The 13,924-nt window shown below is 43.9% G+C and overlaps 1 protein-coding gene across 4 annotated transcripts in view; it reads left to right on the top strand.

The window, feature by feature from the left end:
* Window positions 1-13,924, top strand: part of ELOVL5 (ELOVL fatty acid elongase 5) — a 79,991-nt gene that overhangs the window by 63,699 nt on the left and 2,368 nt on the right. For all 4 annotated transcript variants that reach the window (XM_033217462.1, XM_033217464.1, XM_033217463.1 and 1 more), the window contains exons 4-7: window positions 7,082-7,159; window positions 8,068-8,239; window positions 10,317-10,441; window positions 12,938-13,072. In XM_033217462.1, the coding sequence (XP_033073353.1) occupies window positions 7,082-7,159; window positions 8,068-8,239; window positions 10,317-10,441; window positions 12,938-13,072 (510 nt within the window). The remainder of the gene's footprint in view (window positions 1-7,081; window positions 7,160-8,067; window positions 8,240-10,316; window positions 10,442-12,937; window positions 13,073-13,924) is intronic.

Below are 13,924 nucleotides of genomic sequence, written 5' to 3'. Positions count from 1 at the left end.
TTGCTTACAGATATATCTGTGAGGTTATGCCTCTGGAATAATTATTGTCTGTGTTAAATTTCTTTACCTCCTAAAACAGAAATAAAGGTTTGCCTAGTGTTCTGTGTAAGCATCCCAAACTAGTATTGTTGGTGTCATCTCAGGTAAACATGCCTTTTCCACATAAAGAAAGATTTTGGAAGGAGTTGAATTTAAGGTGACTTCTCTTTTCTAAAAAATAATTTGTTGTGGGGACCTCATGTTATAGGTAAAAATTGATCGTGTTGGAGTTTTTGCTGTGTTTTATACCACATTTCTACCTGTGTTTATAGTGAGGGAGTTGGTTCTGCTGTTGTTCAGTTTGCCACGCTGCTGGAACCAGAAGTCAGTTTTTTTTCCTTTGAATTTCTTTTGAAAATGTGTGATGCTTTTTTATTGAAAAGATGAAAGAAGTTGAGCATTTGGTGACTGGATGCTTTGTTTGTGCTTTCTAACCTCTGTAATTGTGGGCCATGAAAGCATCTCCCTGGGCTCTGGCTTTGAAGGCCATCTGATGGAACCACAGAGCAGTTGCTTTGGAAACATAATATTCTAAACTGTCTGGTTGTTTTTCTTTCCCTTCAGGCTTTCCTAAAATAGATATTTTATTGTGGGAAAATAGGACTTGGAAAAACACTTAAGCAACCTGACAATTGATTATTGAATTTTATTTGAAAAATCACTTTGTTTACCAAAATACTTTGAAAAGGCTGTTTGCTGTTCTTTTTCCCATTTGGCAGAGGTATACAGCAGTTGAAACATCTGGTGAGATTAGTACTTACAAGAAATGCCTGATCATTGCCTAAAATACTTTTCACTCTTAGTTTCCTTACAACTAAAATTCCTTGCTGAGAAAGAAACTTCTCTCAGGTCCTGAAAGGAAACAGTTAGTTGTCCCTTGTGTATCTGACACTCCCTTGAGAGAATGCCTCACAGTAGGGAGAATGGAGAGAAGGATGCAGCCCAGACGCCCTTCATTCCTCACCCACCCAGGGGAAGGGAATGCTTTCTACAGAGAGGAAGCCTTCCAGCTTGTCCAGAGCCAGGCCTCACTCCTCTAAACTTGCCCCTGCAACCCTTGGAGAGCTTGGCTCTGCAGTTGTTGTAGCTAGGAGCACATCACTCTACAGATCCTCAACTAAAGTGCACTTAACTCTACAAAGCAGGAGTCAGTGGGTAGGCTGGAGACCTTCCTTTAAATGACACAAATTATGCTTTGGCTGGGACATCCAGCACCACCTTAGCCCTAGTTGGAAGCAAAAATACTTAACATTTGCCTAAGGTCATAGGAAAGACAGGTAGTGCCTACCTTATGCCAGGTATTGGGCTAACTCATCTAATGCTCATTACACTCTTACCATCCGCTTTCCACAGAGGGAAAGTTCTGGGAGGCCTGAACAGGGAGAACTGCTAGCGTAAGAGGGCAGGGCTTGAGGATTCAGGGAAAATGCCAGACATACCTGTTGCAGCTTGGACTGAGGACAGGCTGTTTCTTTGTGCTTTGTTTTAAAGAATTCTCAAGTGTACAGAACCTGTCCTTTTGACTTAGCCAAGAGTATTACATTCAGCTGTAACCCAGGGGTGTTCCTGTTCACAAGGAGAAGGAAAAAAAAAACACCTGTGGAGGTCATGGGTGTGAAATTATCTTAATGGTCATCCTTATGCTCTGGACATGAAAGATTTGAAATTTAAAAACCACATGCTTTGACCTGGCACTCCCTAATAGCACTGCCAAAATTGGCCAACTAAACCCTAGACGAAGTAGGTGCTTTCAGTTTCGAGTAGTTCATGGTTAATTTTAAACCAGACATCTGCGGAAGAAAAAGATGCAGCTAAAGGTCTGCTTTTCCACAGAATTCTTCATGGACAGAGTATCCCCACCTGTTCTTACTAAGAATTCAAAAACAGATGAAGGACAAAGATGCTTGGAACTGCTGTTTGAGGTGCATTTGGACTGAGAGTCAGGATTCCTTTGTGCTAATCCCAGTGGTACCAAGACCTGGGCCATCCTTATCACTTCTCATTCTGTTTTCTCATTAAAAATATGAACTTGTACCAGACCTAAAAAATACACAGTTGAGGACTCATACAGAAACAAAGCTATGAAAAGGGTCAACCCTACGTATTCTCAGAGATTTTGCTTAGAAAAGCACCTTAGGTCCTGTGACGTAGTTGAACTTGAGTATGGATAGTCTATTTTCCATTACTTTTTACTCCATTTCTGCTTAGGAGGTAGTAAACATACAGCTTCATCAATCTCTTATCACCAAAAGCAGCCAGCCTTCTTCGGAAAGGGATTATCTTGTTGCTCTGACATCTTGGGATGCTGATGTTAATGGCTGATAAGGGCCACCCAAGATGATGTTTTCCTACTTTTTCTTTAAGTGTTTCAAGTGACCTAGTTTCCTGAGATATTTCAGTAGCATTCCAGAAGGTGCCATGGAAATGGTTATTATGCTAAAGGTTACAAGTTGTTCGTGGTTAAATGTGTTATTAGATGGGAAAAGTCAACTCACCATTAAAAATGATTCACTCCTAGCTGGGTGTGGGGGCTCACACCTGGAATCCCAGCACTTTGGGCGGCCAAGGCGAGCAGATTGCTGGAGCTCAGGAGTTTGAGACCAGCCTGCGCAACATGGTGAAACCCCATCTCTACAAAAAAATGCAAAAATTAGCCGAGCATGACAGCGTGCCCCTGTAGTCTCATCTACTTGGGAGGCTGAAGTGGGAGGATGGCTTGAGCCCAGGAAGTGGAGGTTGCAGTGAGCTGAGATTGTGCCACTGCACACCAGCCTGAGCAACACAGCCAGACCCTGTCTCAAAGAAAAAAGATTCACTCCATGAATTATGTCTACACTCACCTAAATTCTTTTCTTTCATTGAAAAGGTGCATGAAACCATTAGGGTTATTGACTTTTATCTCATACGGAGAAAAGAAAGCTTGTAGCTAGGTTTTAATTATAGCTCTGCACATCCTTGTGCGCATCCTCTTGGCCTAATTAAAGTTTGCTTTACTCTAAGGAAGGAGGAAGCATATAAAGCTATGCAGTGGTACTGTTTGTATCTCAGTATCTTTTTCTCTTTTTCCTTGGAAAAAGCCATGCAAATAATGCCCCTGGGTGGTTCTTGGCCTGCTTTTTCATTGTAGTATAGTTCTGCCCTCTTTTGATCTGATTCTCAGACACCTGCCCTTATATTCAGCACTTCACCTTCTCCAACCTACGGGGTCCTCTCACCCTGTGGCGTCTACTTACATGCAGCTTGAAGAATTTCCAGGAAATTGACCGAAACAGCTCTTTGGAAGGAAGCCAGGCCTAAGCCCCAAAGGGAAATGTGGCTAATGTGACTTTGACTAGAGGATTGTCTCCTGTAATGTGCTTCTAGTGGGGCTAGAGGGGTCAGTCCTTTGCTTTGAGCACCTCTGGAGTCCACTACCCATGGACACATTGCTATCCTCTGAGGGGGATGGAGGGAGCAGAGCCCTCTACTACTAGCCCATTTTATGGAGGTTTGATGAGGGTCTTAGGTGAATAAGCTTCAACTCAGGTCCTTGGTCTTGGTTTGTTAAATTATTCTATCCTTTCTGAAGCCAGGGAGATTTGAGAATTTCCATGTCCCCATTGTGAAATTGATGATGAAGAGTTTTCATCTTGTGAACAGGGTTCAGATGAATAGCAACACAAAACCAAGCCTCATTTAAAAATACTATGAAGCTCTCTTTTGCTGCACATGAAACATTAAGCCTAGATTTAGGGGAAAGAAATGGCAGTCTTGAACTCTTTGTCATTAGTTTAGCAAATATTTGTTTGACATCTCTGGTGCACTAATCCCTGTGCTGGAATATGTTGATGCGGATGCAGGAGCCACAGTCACCACCCTTCGAAATCTTACAGAAGAGCACACAACAGGCCCGTTAACAAAAGGAGCATGTGAGCAAACAGCTATAGGTCACGGCAAGGTGAGGGTAGAGGAAGGAGAATAGACTTCAGGCTTTAGTGCTCAAGGGAGTAATCATGAAGAAAATAGAATTTTAACTGAACTTTGAAGGATAGATAGGATTTTGAGAGCTGGAGATGGGGTACATGGGTGCAGATGATATTCTAGTTGAAAAGAATAAAACAGTGGTCACTGCCAACACTTATGTTTAATCCTATGTACCACATTGGGTGAGACAGGCATTATGTACTTCAGGGTGGGAGCCTTATGTTTATCCCATTTGAGGACTGAGGAAACTGAAGTTTAAAATGTTGGAATAGCTTACCCAAGGTCACCTAGCAAAACGTAAGAAAGCTAGGATTTAATGGGCTAATGCCCAAACTCATGCTCTTTCCCCTTGGCCACTGTGTAGTGGTTAAGGAAGGGCATGTTTGGAGAATGGGAAGAGGTCCAGTTTGCATGCAGGTAGGGGAGGAGTGAAAGATAAGCTTGGGACCACGTTGTGGAAGACACCTGGACACTGCATCTAGGATTCAGGGTTTCATTCTGAAGGCAGTGATGAATCACTGGAGGGTTTTAAATATGGAAATACGGAATTCAGTGGTTTGAGGGGCATAGCAGCCCCAGTAGAAGTGGTAGGTGTGAGTAGCAGTGGAGGGAGTGTTGCACTGAAGCATGACAGAGCTCCTACAGGGAACCTCAACAGGTGAAAGAGGAATGGTGGGCCTCGGTCAAGTGGAGTGGCACCGAGTGAGCAGCTTACCTGGTTTATGCTTTAGGAGTGAAAAAAGTTCGCCACCCAACACCGAGGTTTGAGTTCTTTAATTAAACTCCAAAGACAGTGAGCGTTTTATACATGGATTCTCCTGCCCCATTTATGGGTGGGGAGAGGGCAAATGGAATTTTAGGTTAACTAGTTTAAAGTTAACTAGTTTAAAGGCAATCCCACCTGGATCCCTTCTTAAAAAGTAAGCGTGTGTCCAAGAATCCCTTCTGCTGAGTTAACAAGACCCCTTCAACCCATACTCATCCTTGGGATTGAGGCACCTGCAGAATTACAAGAGAGGATTTGTCTTCCTCTTCTCCAGAGAGATCCTTTGATTTTCCCCACCCCTGCCAAGGTAGATATTCATGAATGCAGTCATCCACACCTCCATGCGTGCGCACACACCAGCCATCCTATTTTAAAACAGACAAAAGCAAAACCAACCCAGGATGTCTCAGGACACTATAAACCAAAATAGTCGCTGGGTAAAACAGTGATGGTAGGTTCCCGATTTAAGATTCATAAAATGATAACATTTCCAAAAATATCTCTGATGAAGACAGTCATATGTTAGTAGGTTTTTAATTTTGCCAAGAAAGGCTGCTGTTTTAAAAAAGTATCTTTTACATTGCACGAATTTATCTTCATGAAAACTTTACTGCATTGTCCTTATTTTTCTCATTTGCGGTTGTCCCGCGAACATTTCATCAAGAAGCACCAGTTCCCTTTCTGTACCCTCAAGCCACAGGAGGTAGTTCCTTGGTTCCCTCCTGGGGTAGAAAGAAGGGCAGCGAAAAGAGCTCTGTACTAAGCTGGCCCTTCCTTCCCCACCCCAGGTCTCAAGAGTGCATGCCAGCTTCCTCCTCCGACCTCCACCCCACTTTGGATTCAGGCTTTGTGTCTTGCTTCTTAGGACTTCTGATCAGCCTACATGGATCCTGCTTGACTGACCATGACTTTAGAGAGTGATATAAGACCAAAAAGTTAATACGCCTTCTAATGAATTACCATGTGGATACTGTTCTTTCAAAGATAGTATAGAATAGTTTGTTGTGTGGTCTGATTTTAAAGTCTGTTAACATGAAGCTACAGAAAATTGGAATAAACCCTTTAGAGATAATTTAGTCCAACTTCATCCTTTTACAGTAAAAACAACAAGAGCCCACAGGAAGTAGCTGGCTTGTCCCAGGTACTGGGCCTGGCACTCAAGCCTTCCTCCTAATCCATGGCTCTTCATCATGAACTGGGGCTTCCCCCATGCTAAATCCTTGTGCTCTTGTTTGGCCATGAAAAGCCTGTTAAGTCTCAGTGCTTTTTTATGTGTAGAAGGTGACAAAGCAGAAGGAAAATGGCGAGAAAAAGATAACCAAAGAAAAATCAGATAGAAGGCAGGATATGCAGTGTGAGTATAGGAGTGCACCCATTTTTGGCATTTATTTCTGAGGTCAAACTGGGTGGAAATATCACAAGGTGTCTTCAGATCCTCGTAATCACTTCTTGTTCCCTGCGGGGAATCTGTGTTGCTCACCAAGCTAAACTCTTGTGTTCAAGGACAGGGGACACAAGAATCGGGGTGCAGGCTCTGCATCACAGCCATGGACCTGTGATAACTGCAGGGCTGTGATGTAGAGCCTGCACCCCGAATTCTGGGGTCCTCTCTGTCAGCACAGTGCCTACTGCGCTGCAAGTGATTCTGAGGCATGGGCACAATTTCTTCAGGCTGTGAAGCCTAATTCATGGATCCAGAGGATTGTACATACAACAACAGGAAATAATGAAGATGAAGTTGGACTGAATTATCCCTGGGCCTACAGCAGTGGTTCTCAAAGTATGATTTCCATATCAGCAGCATCAGTATCACCTGGACTCTGTTAGACATACAAATTCTAGGCCCCAGACCTATTGAAACAGAAGCACCCCCAGGGACCCATGTTTTAATAACTCACCCCTCAGGTAATTCTGATGCTGCACACTGAAGTTTGAGGAGCACTGGCTTAGGGAAAGCAGCCAGAGGCCTCTGTGGGGCAGAGCAGGGAGCCTATGATTGGCTTGGTCTGGGCACTTGTGCTAGGACCAAGGGGGTGACGGGCTGAGCGTTCTGCAGAGAGGCAGCGTGGTAAAGGAGGGTCTCTGAGGGCAGCAGCCTGGGAGTGACTTTTAAGCCTGTCCCTTAGGAAATTGAGGCTCAAGTCATTAAAGCTTTCCTTTTGTTTACACTTCCCTACAATTGTTTTTTCTCAGAGCAAACTTGGCTCAGCACAGCCCAAGGTAAATTATCACAGATTCTGCAACTAATAAAGTTCAAACAGGACTTTACATGGCTCAGATGCTGTTGGTGACTGACTTTTTCTTCTTTTTTAGTTAGTAACAGGAGTATGGGAAGGCAAATACAACTTCTTCTGTCAGGGCACACGTACCGCAGGAGAATCAGATATGAAGGTACTGTCTCTTTTTCAGAAACTTTATTGTAAGTGTTGAGTTTTTAAAAAATAAATTGTATAAAATACAAAATGGCCCATAACCTCACTTCTCAGGCAATCCCTGTTGATATTTTTAAAAGAATAAAAAAGGCAATATATATACATGGTATTAAAATTTGAACGTGAAAGGTATAAAATAAAACCTAAAGCATCCCCCTCTGTAAAAATAACTCCTGTTAACAGTTGGCAGGAAAAATCACATGCATTTGTCAGCATGTTATATTTACACAAACAGGATCATGAGAGCAATGTCTTAAATTTTTAAAATCATTCATCCAATTACTTTTTTTCCGAGTAGTGGTGTTAAAAATAAAATCTGACTTCCACTCGTGAGGTTTATTTTAAATCACAGGCCAACAGTCGCAGCTCAGCATGGGCAGTCATCTCCTTAGAGCACCTGTTTGATATGTTTAATTAGGCAGAGACCTGACACTGCAGGTTCTGATTCCTTCTGTGTGTCTTAGGTCAGTTGCCCCATGCTAGTCCCTGAAATTTTCATTTTTTCAGATGGTTTTCCTTTGCTAATGGCTGTGCAGGCTGCTTCCAGAGGGAATAGGCAGACTTCAAGGTTTTGAACCTTGAGCCTCATGTTTTTATTAGTCTCAAAGAGTGTCAGGGACCCTTTCAAAACATTTCCTATAGTCATTTCAAACCCCTCCAGCTGTCCCAGCCCAACCATGTTCTTTGGTTAAAGTTACTTGGAGAGTGACGATAGCTCCCAACCACTGATGGACATTAAGAGCTGTTGGGGCACTCAGGCTTCTCTGAGTTGACATCAGATTTTTGGATATTAGTGAAACATTATAGAGGCAATATTCCAGAGAAGCCGTGAGGATAAGCCTATTAAATCTTTGACCCTTTCCTCAGATTATCCGTGTCCTCTGGTGGTACTACTTCTCCAAACTCATAGAATTTATGGACACCTTCTTCTTCATTCTGCGCAAGAACAACCACCAGATCACAGTCCTGCACGTCTACCACCATGCCTCGATGCTGAACATCTGGTGGTTTGTGATGAACTGGGTCCCCTGCGGCCACTGTAAGTGTTAGAGATGGGGACTTGGGGAACAGGTGTGAGCAGGGAGGAGAGTTGAAACTAAGGCTTTCAGAAAAGGTGCTGTTGCTGTAAATGCCTAGGTCAGGCTTTCAACTTCGTGTTCAAGTTGCTTTTAGTGATAGTTTATGTACCTATGCAAACAAAACCCTTTTTTAGTTAAGTGAACTTTCTGTGCTGATTGGGCAAGATGAGGGAGATACCACTGGGGACATATTAAGCAATAGGTACAGTATTCTCTGTCTTAGAGGGCAACTGTCCAGGTTCTTTCTGGTCCTTCTGTATGATGTGGAAGTGTTTGAGAGGGGCAAGTGAGGAAAATAGGATCACACTGTTGCATGAGTACAGGGAGCAAGGCTCATTTTGAAATACAGCTTTAGCTGTCTGTCATGCATTAGGAAGTCTCCACATGTTCTAACAACCCTCATATTCCCTGAAGCCTGGTGATCAGGGTGTCTTCCATAACAAGCACCAAAACTTGAGATAAATTTTCTAAGGTTGTGTACTTGGTTTTTGGAAAGGTTGTAGTCCAGAGTTTCTTAAAATTTTCAGAGATTGCTACCTTGAGATTCAGCCTGGGAGTTTTAGCAAATGTCTCAGTCAAAAGTCCTGTCATCCCAACACTGAAGAATTTAACTTGAGAACCTACGGGTCTATTTACCATACTTTTTCTCTGGGATAGCACCGCCCTTGATTACCTGAGCCTACCAAGATTCACAGTATCATGGAATTCCAGAGCTAGGAGAAAAAAAAAAACTTTCCAAATACAGATCCTTTGGGTTTGGGAGGAAACTGAGACCACAGAAAGGTGGGTAGAGCTGGGACTTTCTGCTCCCTCTTCCTCCCACTGTCACAGTTCATGATGGTGGATTAACTGACCTAACTTTCTAATAGAAACAGCCCCTCCCTACATTTGAAGAATGCTTTAAATTTTCAGAGAACTTTCAGGAGGACAGATTTAATTAGCTCCACTTGGCCCATGAGAAACTGAACCAGGGAATGGGTGTGACATGTCCAAAGTCAAACAGCCAGTTCCTGTCATAGCCAGGAGTAGAAACTTACCTAAAACCAAGCACCTCCAACTGCACAGGGAAAAGCTGTATGGCTTGGTTTGGTTGCTGACTGTTGGGGAGGAGGACAGAGTCTGGAAAAAAAACTAGTGGTCCTACTGGACATTGAAAATGATGTGATAAGATGGCTCTTTTATCTCTGAGGAACTAGACTCTTGACTCTATTATTATTATTATTTTTTTTTTTTTTTTGAGGCGGAGTCTCGCTCTGTCACCCGGACTGGAGTGCAGTGGCCTGATCTCAGCTCACTGCAAGCTCCGCCTCCGGGGTTTACGCCATTCTCCTGCCTCAGCCTCCCGAGTAGCTGGGACTACAGGCGCCCGCCACCTCGCCCGGCTAGTTTTTTTTTTTTGTATTTTTAGTAGAGACGGGGTTTCACCGTGTTAGCCAGGATGGTCTCGATCTCCTGACCTCGTGATCCGCCCGTCTCGGCCTCCCAAAGTGCTGGGATTACAGGCTTGAGCCACCGCGCCCGGCCGACTCTATTATTAATAAAAATGTATGACCTCAACACTGCAGTCCTGTGGAATAATTAGAAGTGGCTTCAGAGACCTCTCCACACCCCAGCAAATGTGTAGAAACAGCCATTTTTGAGCATGTCGCCCATCAGCTGTCTTCCATAGCCTTCAGAGAGCATATCTGAGGCAGTTGTGTATGTAAAGAAAAACAGCTGCCTCTGGGAGTTGGTGGGCATCTGCAACAAAGCCTGTAGGTGCCGGAATGGCGTCATGGCTTCTGTGTCAGATGGGCCCCTAGCAGCTACAGCTGACCCCTGGGCTCGGAGCCTCTTGGTGGCTGCCTGCCCAAGTGGAAATTGAATTCTTATTACACATCCATGCAGTGCTTGCTGTTGCAGTGTTTGTCAGCCCTGTTGGAAATCATCTCTCTTTCTGATTCAAAAAGAATCTTGGATTTTTTTTTTTTTTTTTTACCACCTATTCTGTTTAAAACACTAATACATTCTCCTTCCCAAATCCCTCTGTTCCTGCAGCTTATTTTGGTGCCACACTTAATAGCTTCATCCACGTGCTCATGTACTCTTACTATGGTTTGTCGTCGGTCCCTTCCATGCGTCCATACCTCTGGTGGAAGAAGTACATCACTCAGGGGCAGCTGGTGAGTGACTTGGCCTCTTTCCCCAGGACTTGCTTCCTGGTGGATACAGACCTCTTCCTGGTTTTAGTGTTGTGTAATAGCATCTAAGATGCCCCTTCTCCACCCTTTTTCATTTGATATAATTAAATTCCTTGAAGTGGGTAGATTAGGGAATTTTCTTATTTTGAATTGATAGTGAACTGTGACCATGGGCGTACAGCTAGTTGAATTGTAGAAAGAGGGCTAGAATCTAAGTTGCCAACTTCAAGTTCAGCTCTTCTGAGTTTTTGCACATAAGCACATATGCATGTATGTGTGTATATGTGTGTGTGTGTGTATGTGTGTGTGTTTTCTAATTATGGTCCAGAATCCAAAATGAAAGTTCTGTGTTTCTGGGGGTTTTAGAAGGAGCCGGAGAGTAGTATGGAGTCCAGGGTATGTGTAGCCCATTACTAGGCAGCAAGGATATTTGTCTGGCAGGTATGGGTGACCCCTCAGCCCCCATGCAGAGGAGTACCTGTTGGTGAGGATAGCAGCTGTTTGCTTCAGTTAACAGCTCCCTCCCCTGTTTTACTGCCAGGGCCAGGCCACTTCACCTGATACTTCTCACCATCTTGATTAAGCCTTCTCCATTTATCAGTATATTATAGTTAACCTCTTTCTCTCCTCTTATGAATTCTTCTGTGAACTAATTAATACTACTACTGCTCATGTTAAACACTGACATTTCCTATGTGTTGAGCACATGTTAGGCACTCATACTAAGTACATGATTTTACATAGATTGTTCCAGTAGCCTGATTTCATATTTTTGTCCCCAGGCCAGGCACAGTGGCTCACATATGTAATCACAGCATTTTTGGGAGGTCAAGGCAGGAGGATCACTTGAGGCCAGGAGTTTAAGACCAGCCTGGGGAACATAGTGAAACCCTGTCTCTACCAAAAAAAAAAAAAAAAAAAAAAAACATATTATTGTCCCTATTTTATAGATGACACTGAGACAATAAGCCAAAGCTAGCTGACTGAGGGGTGTGGACATTAAATCTTTTGCCCTTTCCTTGCCTTATTAACACATTTTTCTAAACAGACCAAGCTGATTCAGACCCCTTCAAGTCGATTAGGATTTTTCAATCTTAAAAATAATAACAATCTGAAGAAAAAAGTCTTGAGAAAATCTTCTGAGAGACTAAAGTGTTTGATATTTCATTTTCACCTCCCTGTCAACTGCTATGTTTTCTCACCCACCTGTGAAAAAGGAAAATTGTTGATTAACCTCCTTGTTATACTTGAGGAGAAACGATGCAGAAATTGATTTATACCACAGTTTTGGGTCTGGCGGAAGCAGAATTTAAAAGACAAGACTGGCAAAGTTGGTCTCCCATTAGGCTCTGTACTTTGAGGTGGAAGATTAAACCTACCCAGGTTGTCAGGATTTATTTTAAGCACCACTCCTAGTTATTCCTCAGTCTGCAGTACTAACCTTAAAAAGGGAAGGCAAACAGCCAGGCCCAGTGGGTCATGGCTTGGAGTCCCAGTTACTCAGGGGGCTGAGATAGAAGGATCTCTTGAACCTAGGAGTTTGAGGCCACCCTGGGCAACATAGAAAGACCCTGTCTCAAAAATTAAAAATAAAAACCTCTACATAGGAACATTGGAGCTGCCAGAAATACAGTGCGCAGAGCCTAGCCCTTTTTTGGTTTGAGATGGAGTCTCACTCTGTCACCAAGCTGGAGTGCAGTGGCGCGATCTTGGTTCACTGCAACCTCTGCCTCCTGGGTTCAAGTGACTCTCCTATCTCAGCCTCCCAAGTAGCTGAGACTACAGGCACGTGCCATCATGCCCGGCTAATTTTTGTATTTTTAGTAGAGACAGGGTTTCACCATTTTGGCCAGGATGGTGTTGATCTCTTGACCTCGTGATCCACCAGCCTTGGCCTCCCAAAGTGCTGGGATAACAGGTGTGACCACCATGCCCGGCCTGAGTCTAATCCTTTTTAAAACATCTTTCCACCATTTGTCTAACCAGTTCACATGCGTTTCAAGGTTTATTCATCAGAATTAATTGATGCACTTACTGTTGTTTGCCAGTAAAGGTTTAAATCTATTCATCAGCCTTCACTAAACTAGAAGGGTCCATGGATAAGGAGTTGGAAGAATGTCCAGCCAGGTGGCACATCCTGCAGTGATGTTACTAGTGCCCTTTCAACATACATGCTCACTCTTCCTTCTCAAAAAACAAAAACAAAGTCTTGCATCTCTCTATAGTGTGTCCTTGAATTTTGGAGAAGGTAGTTTAAATAGCTTGGAGGGCAGAGGAAGAATATGTATAAGACAAACACACCTAGAGTTTAGGATAAGTGTTGTGTATGTGTTGTGTTCATGAAGTGACTGCTGTACCTGCAGAAAGGGTAGTAAGTGGTAATTCAGAAATTTAGGTGATGCTGGGTAAAAAGTCTGCCTGGTGTGGGGCCTCGTCCATGCACTGTCCCTGCTCAGCTGCATCCCCTCTGTTCCCCAGCTTCAGTTTGTGCTGACAATCATCCAGACCAGCTGCGGGGTCATCTGGCCGTGCACATTCCCTCTTGGTTGGTTGTATTTCCAGATTGGATACATGATTTCCCTGATTGCTCTCTTCACAAATTTCTACATTCAGGTAAATCTCACTCTTCTCTGGGACTTGGTATCTGGGGCCTTTACCAACAAAGGCCCTCATCTGTTAACTTAATGGGCATGTGGAGCCTTTGCTGGGTGACAGGCTCTGGCCTCTAATGGAGTCACTATGACAAGAGCAGCCCCTGTCTCTGGGGGGCTCACAGCTCACTGGAAGACACTCTAGAACCCTGTTGTAGAGCCTGGGTGAGGGAGTCTTGGGATTCCCCTGGGAAATGGAAAACTGTGCAGCAGGATCCTGTGTTGCTTCCCTCTGACCTGCAGCAGAGAGACATGAGAGGTGACTTCAATCAGAAATCTCTCAGTTCACTACCTTGAACGTCATGGCCAAATAAAATTTCAGAAGAGATTTTTATCACAGTCCTCAGATACGGAGATCCGCTTTTTTGTCCCAGCTTTCTTATACATTTAGTCCTCAGGTGTGAGGATTCGGTTCATTCCTAAGCATATGATGTGGTGACGTAGGTCTTTGCTCACAGAAAGGTCCATTTAGGGCAGATCGTCTCCAGTGGTGCCTGACCACATTGCAGCCACTGCTCATTCTCCTGCCATGTGTCACCCCCCACATGACATCTGTCCTGCCATTGTTGCCAGTGCCTGGTGGCCATAAGGCCTGCTGATCTGGGCAAAACACAGAGGTCAGGAGCAAGGGCAGTGGCTGCGAGTCCTGAGGCTCAGACATTTGTCCTTTCCTCTTCTGTGCCCATAGGCACCTGTGTGTGGCATGTTGGGTTTGAGTTGAAGTCATATATTTCTGGGCTTCATAGTTTATGGCTGCACTGTGGGACATACACCAGGTACAAGGAAGGTGAAAGGATAGGACCTGATGAAACTG

This window comes from Trachypithecus francoisi, unplaced genomic scaffold (assembly GCF_009764315.1).
Source record: "Trachypithecus francoisi isolate TF-2019V2 unplaced genomic scaffold, Tfra_2.0 Lachesis_group10, whole genome shotgun sequence".
NCBI classification, from domain to species: domain Eukaryota; kingdom Metazoa; phylum Chordata; class Mammalia; order Primates; family Cercopithecidae; genus Trachypithecus; species Trachypithecus francoisi.
Note: the sequence above shows the minus strand (reverse complement) of the source record. Positions and strands in the feature narration are given on the sequence as shown.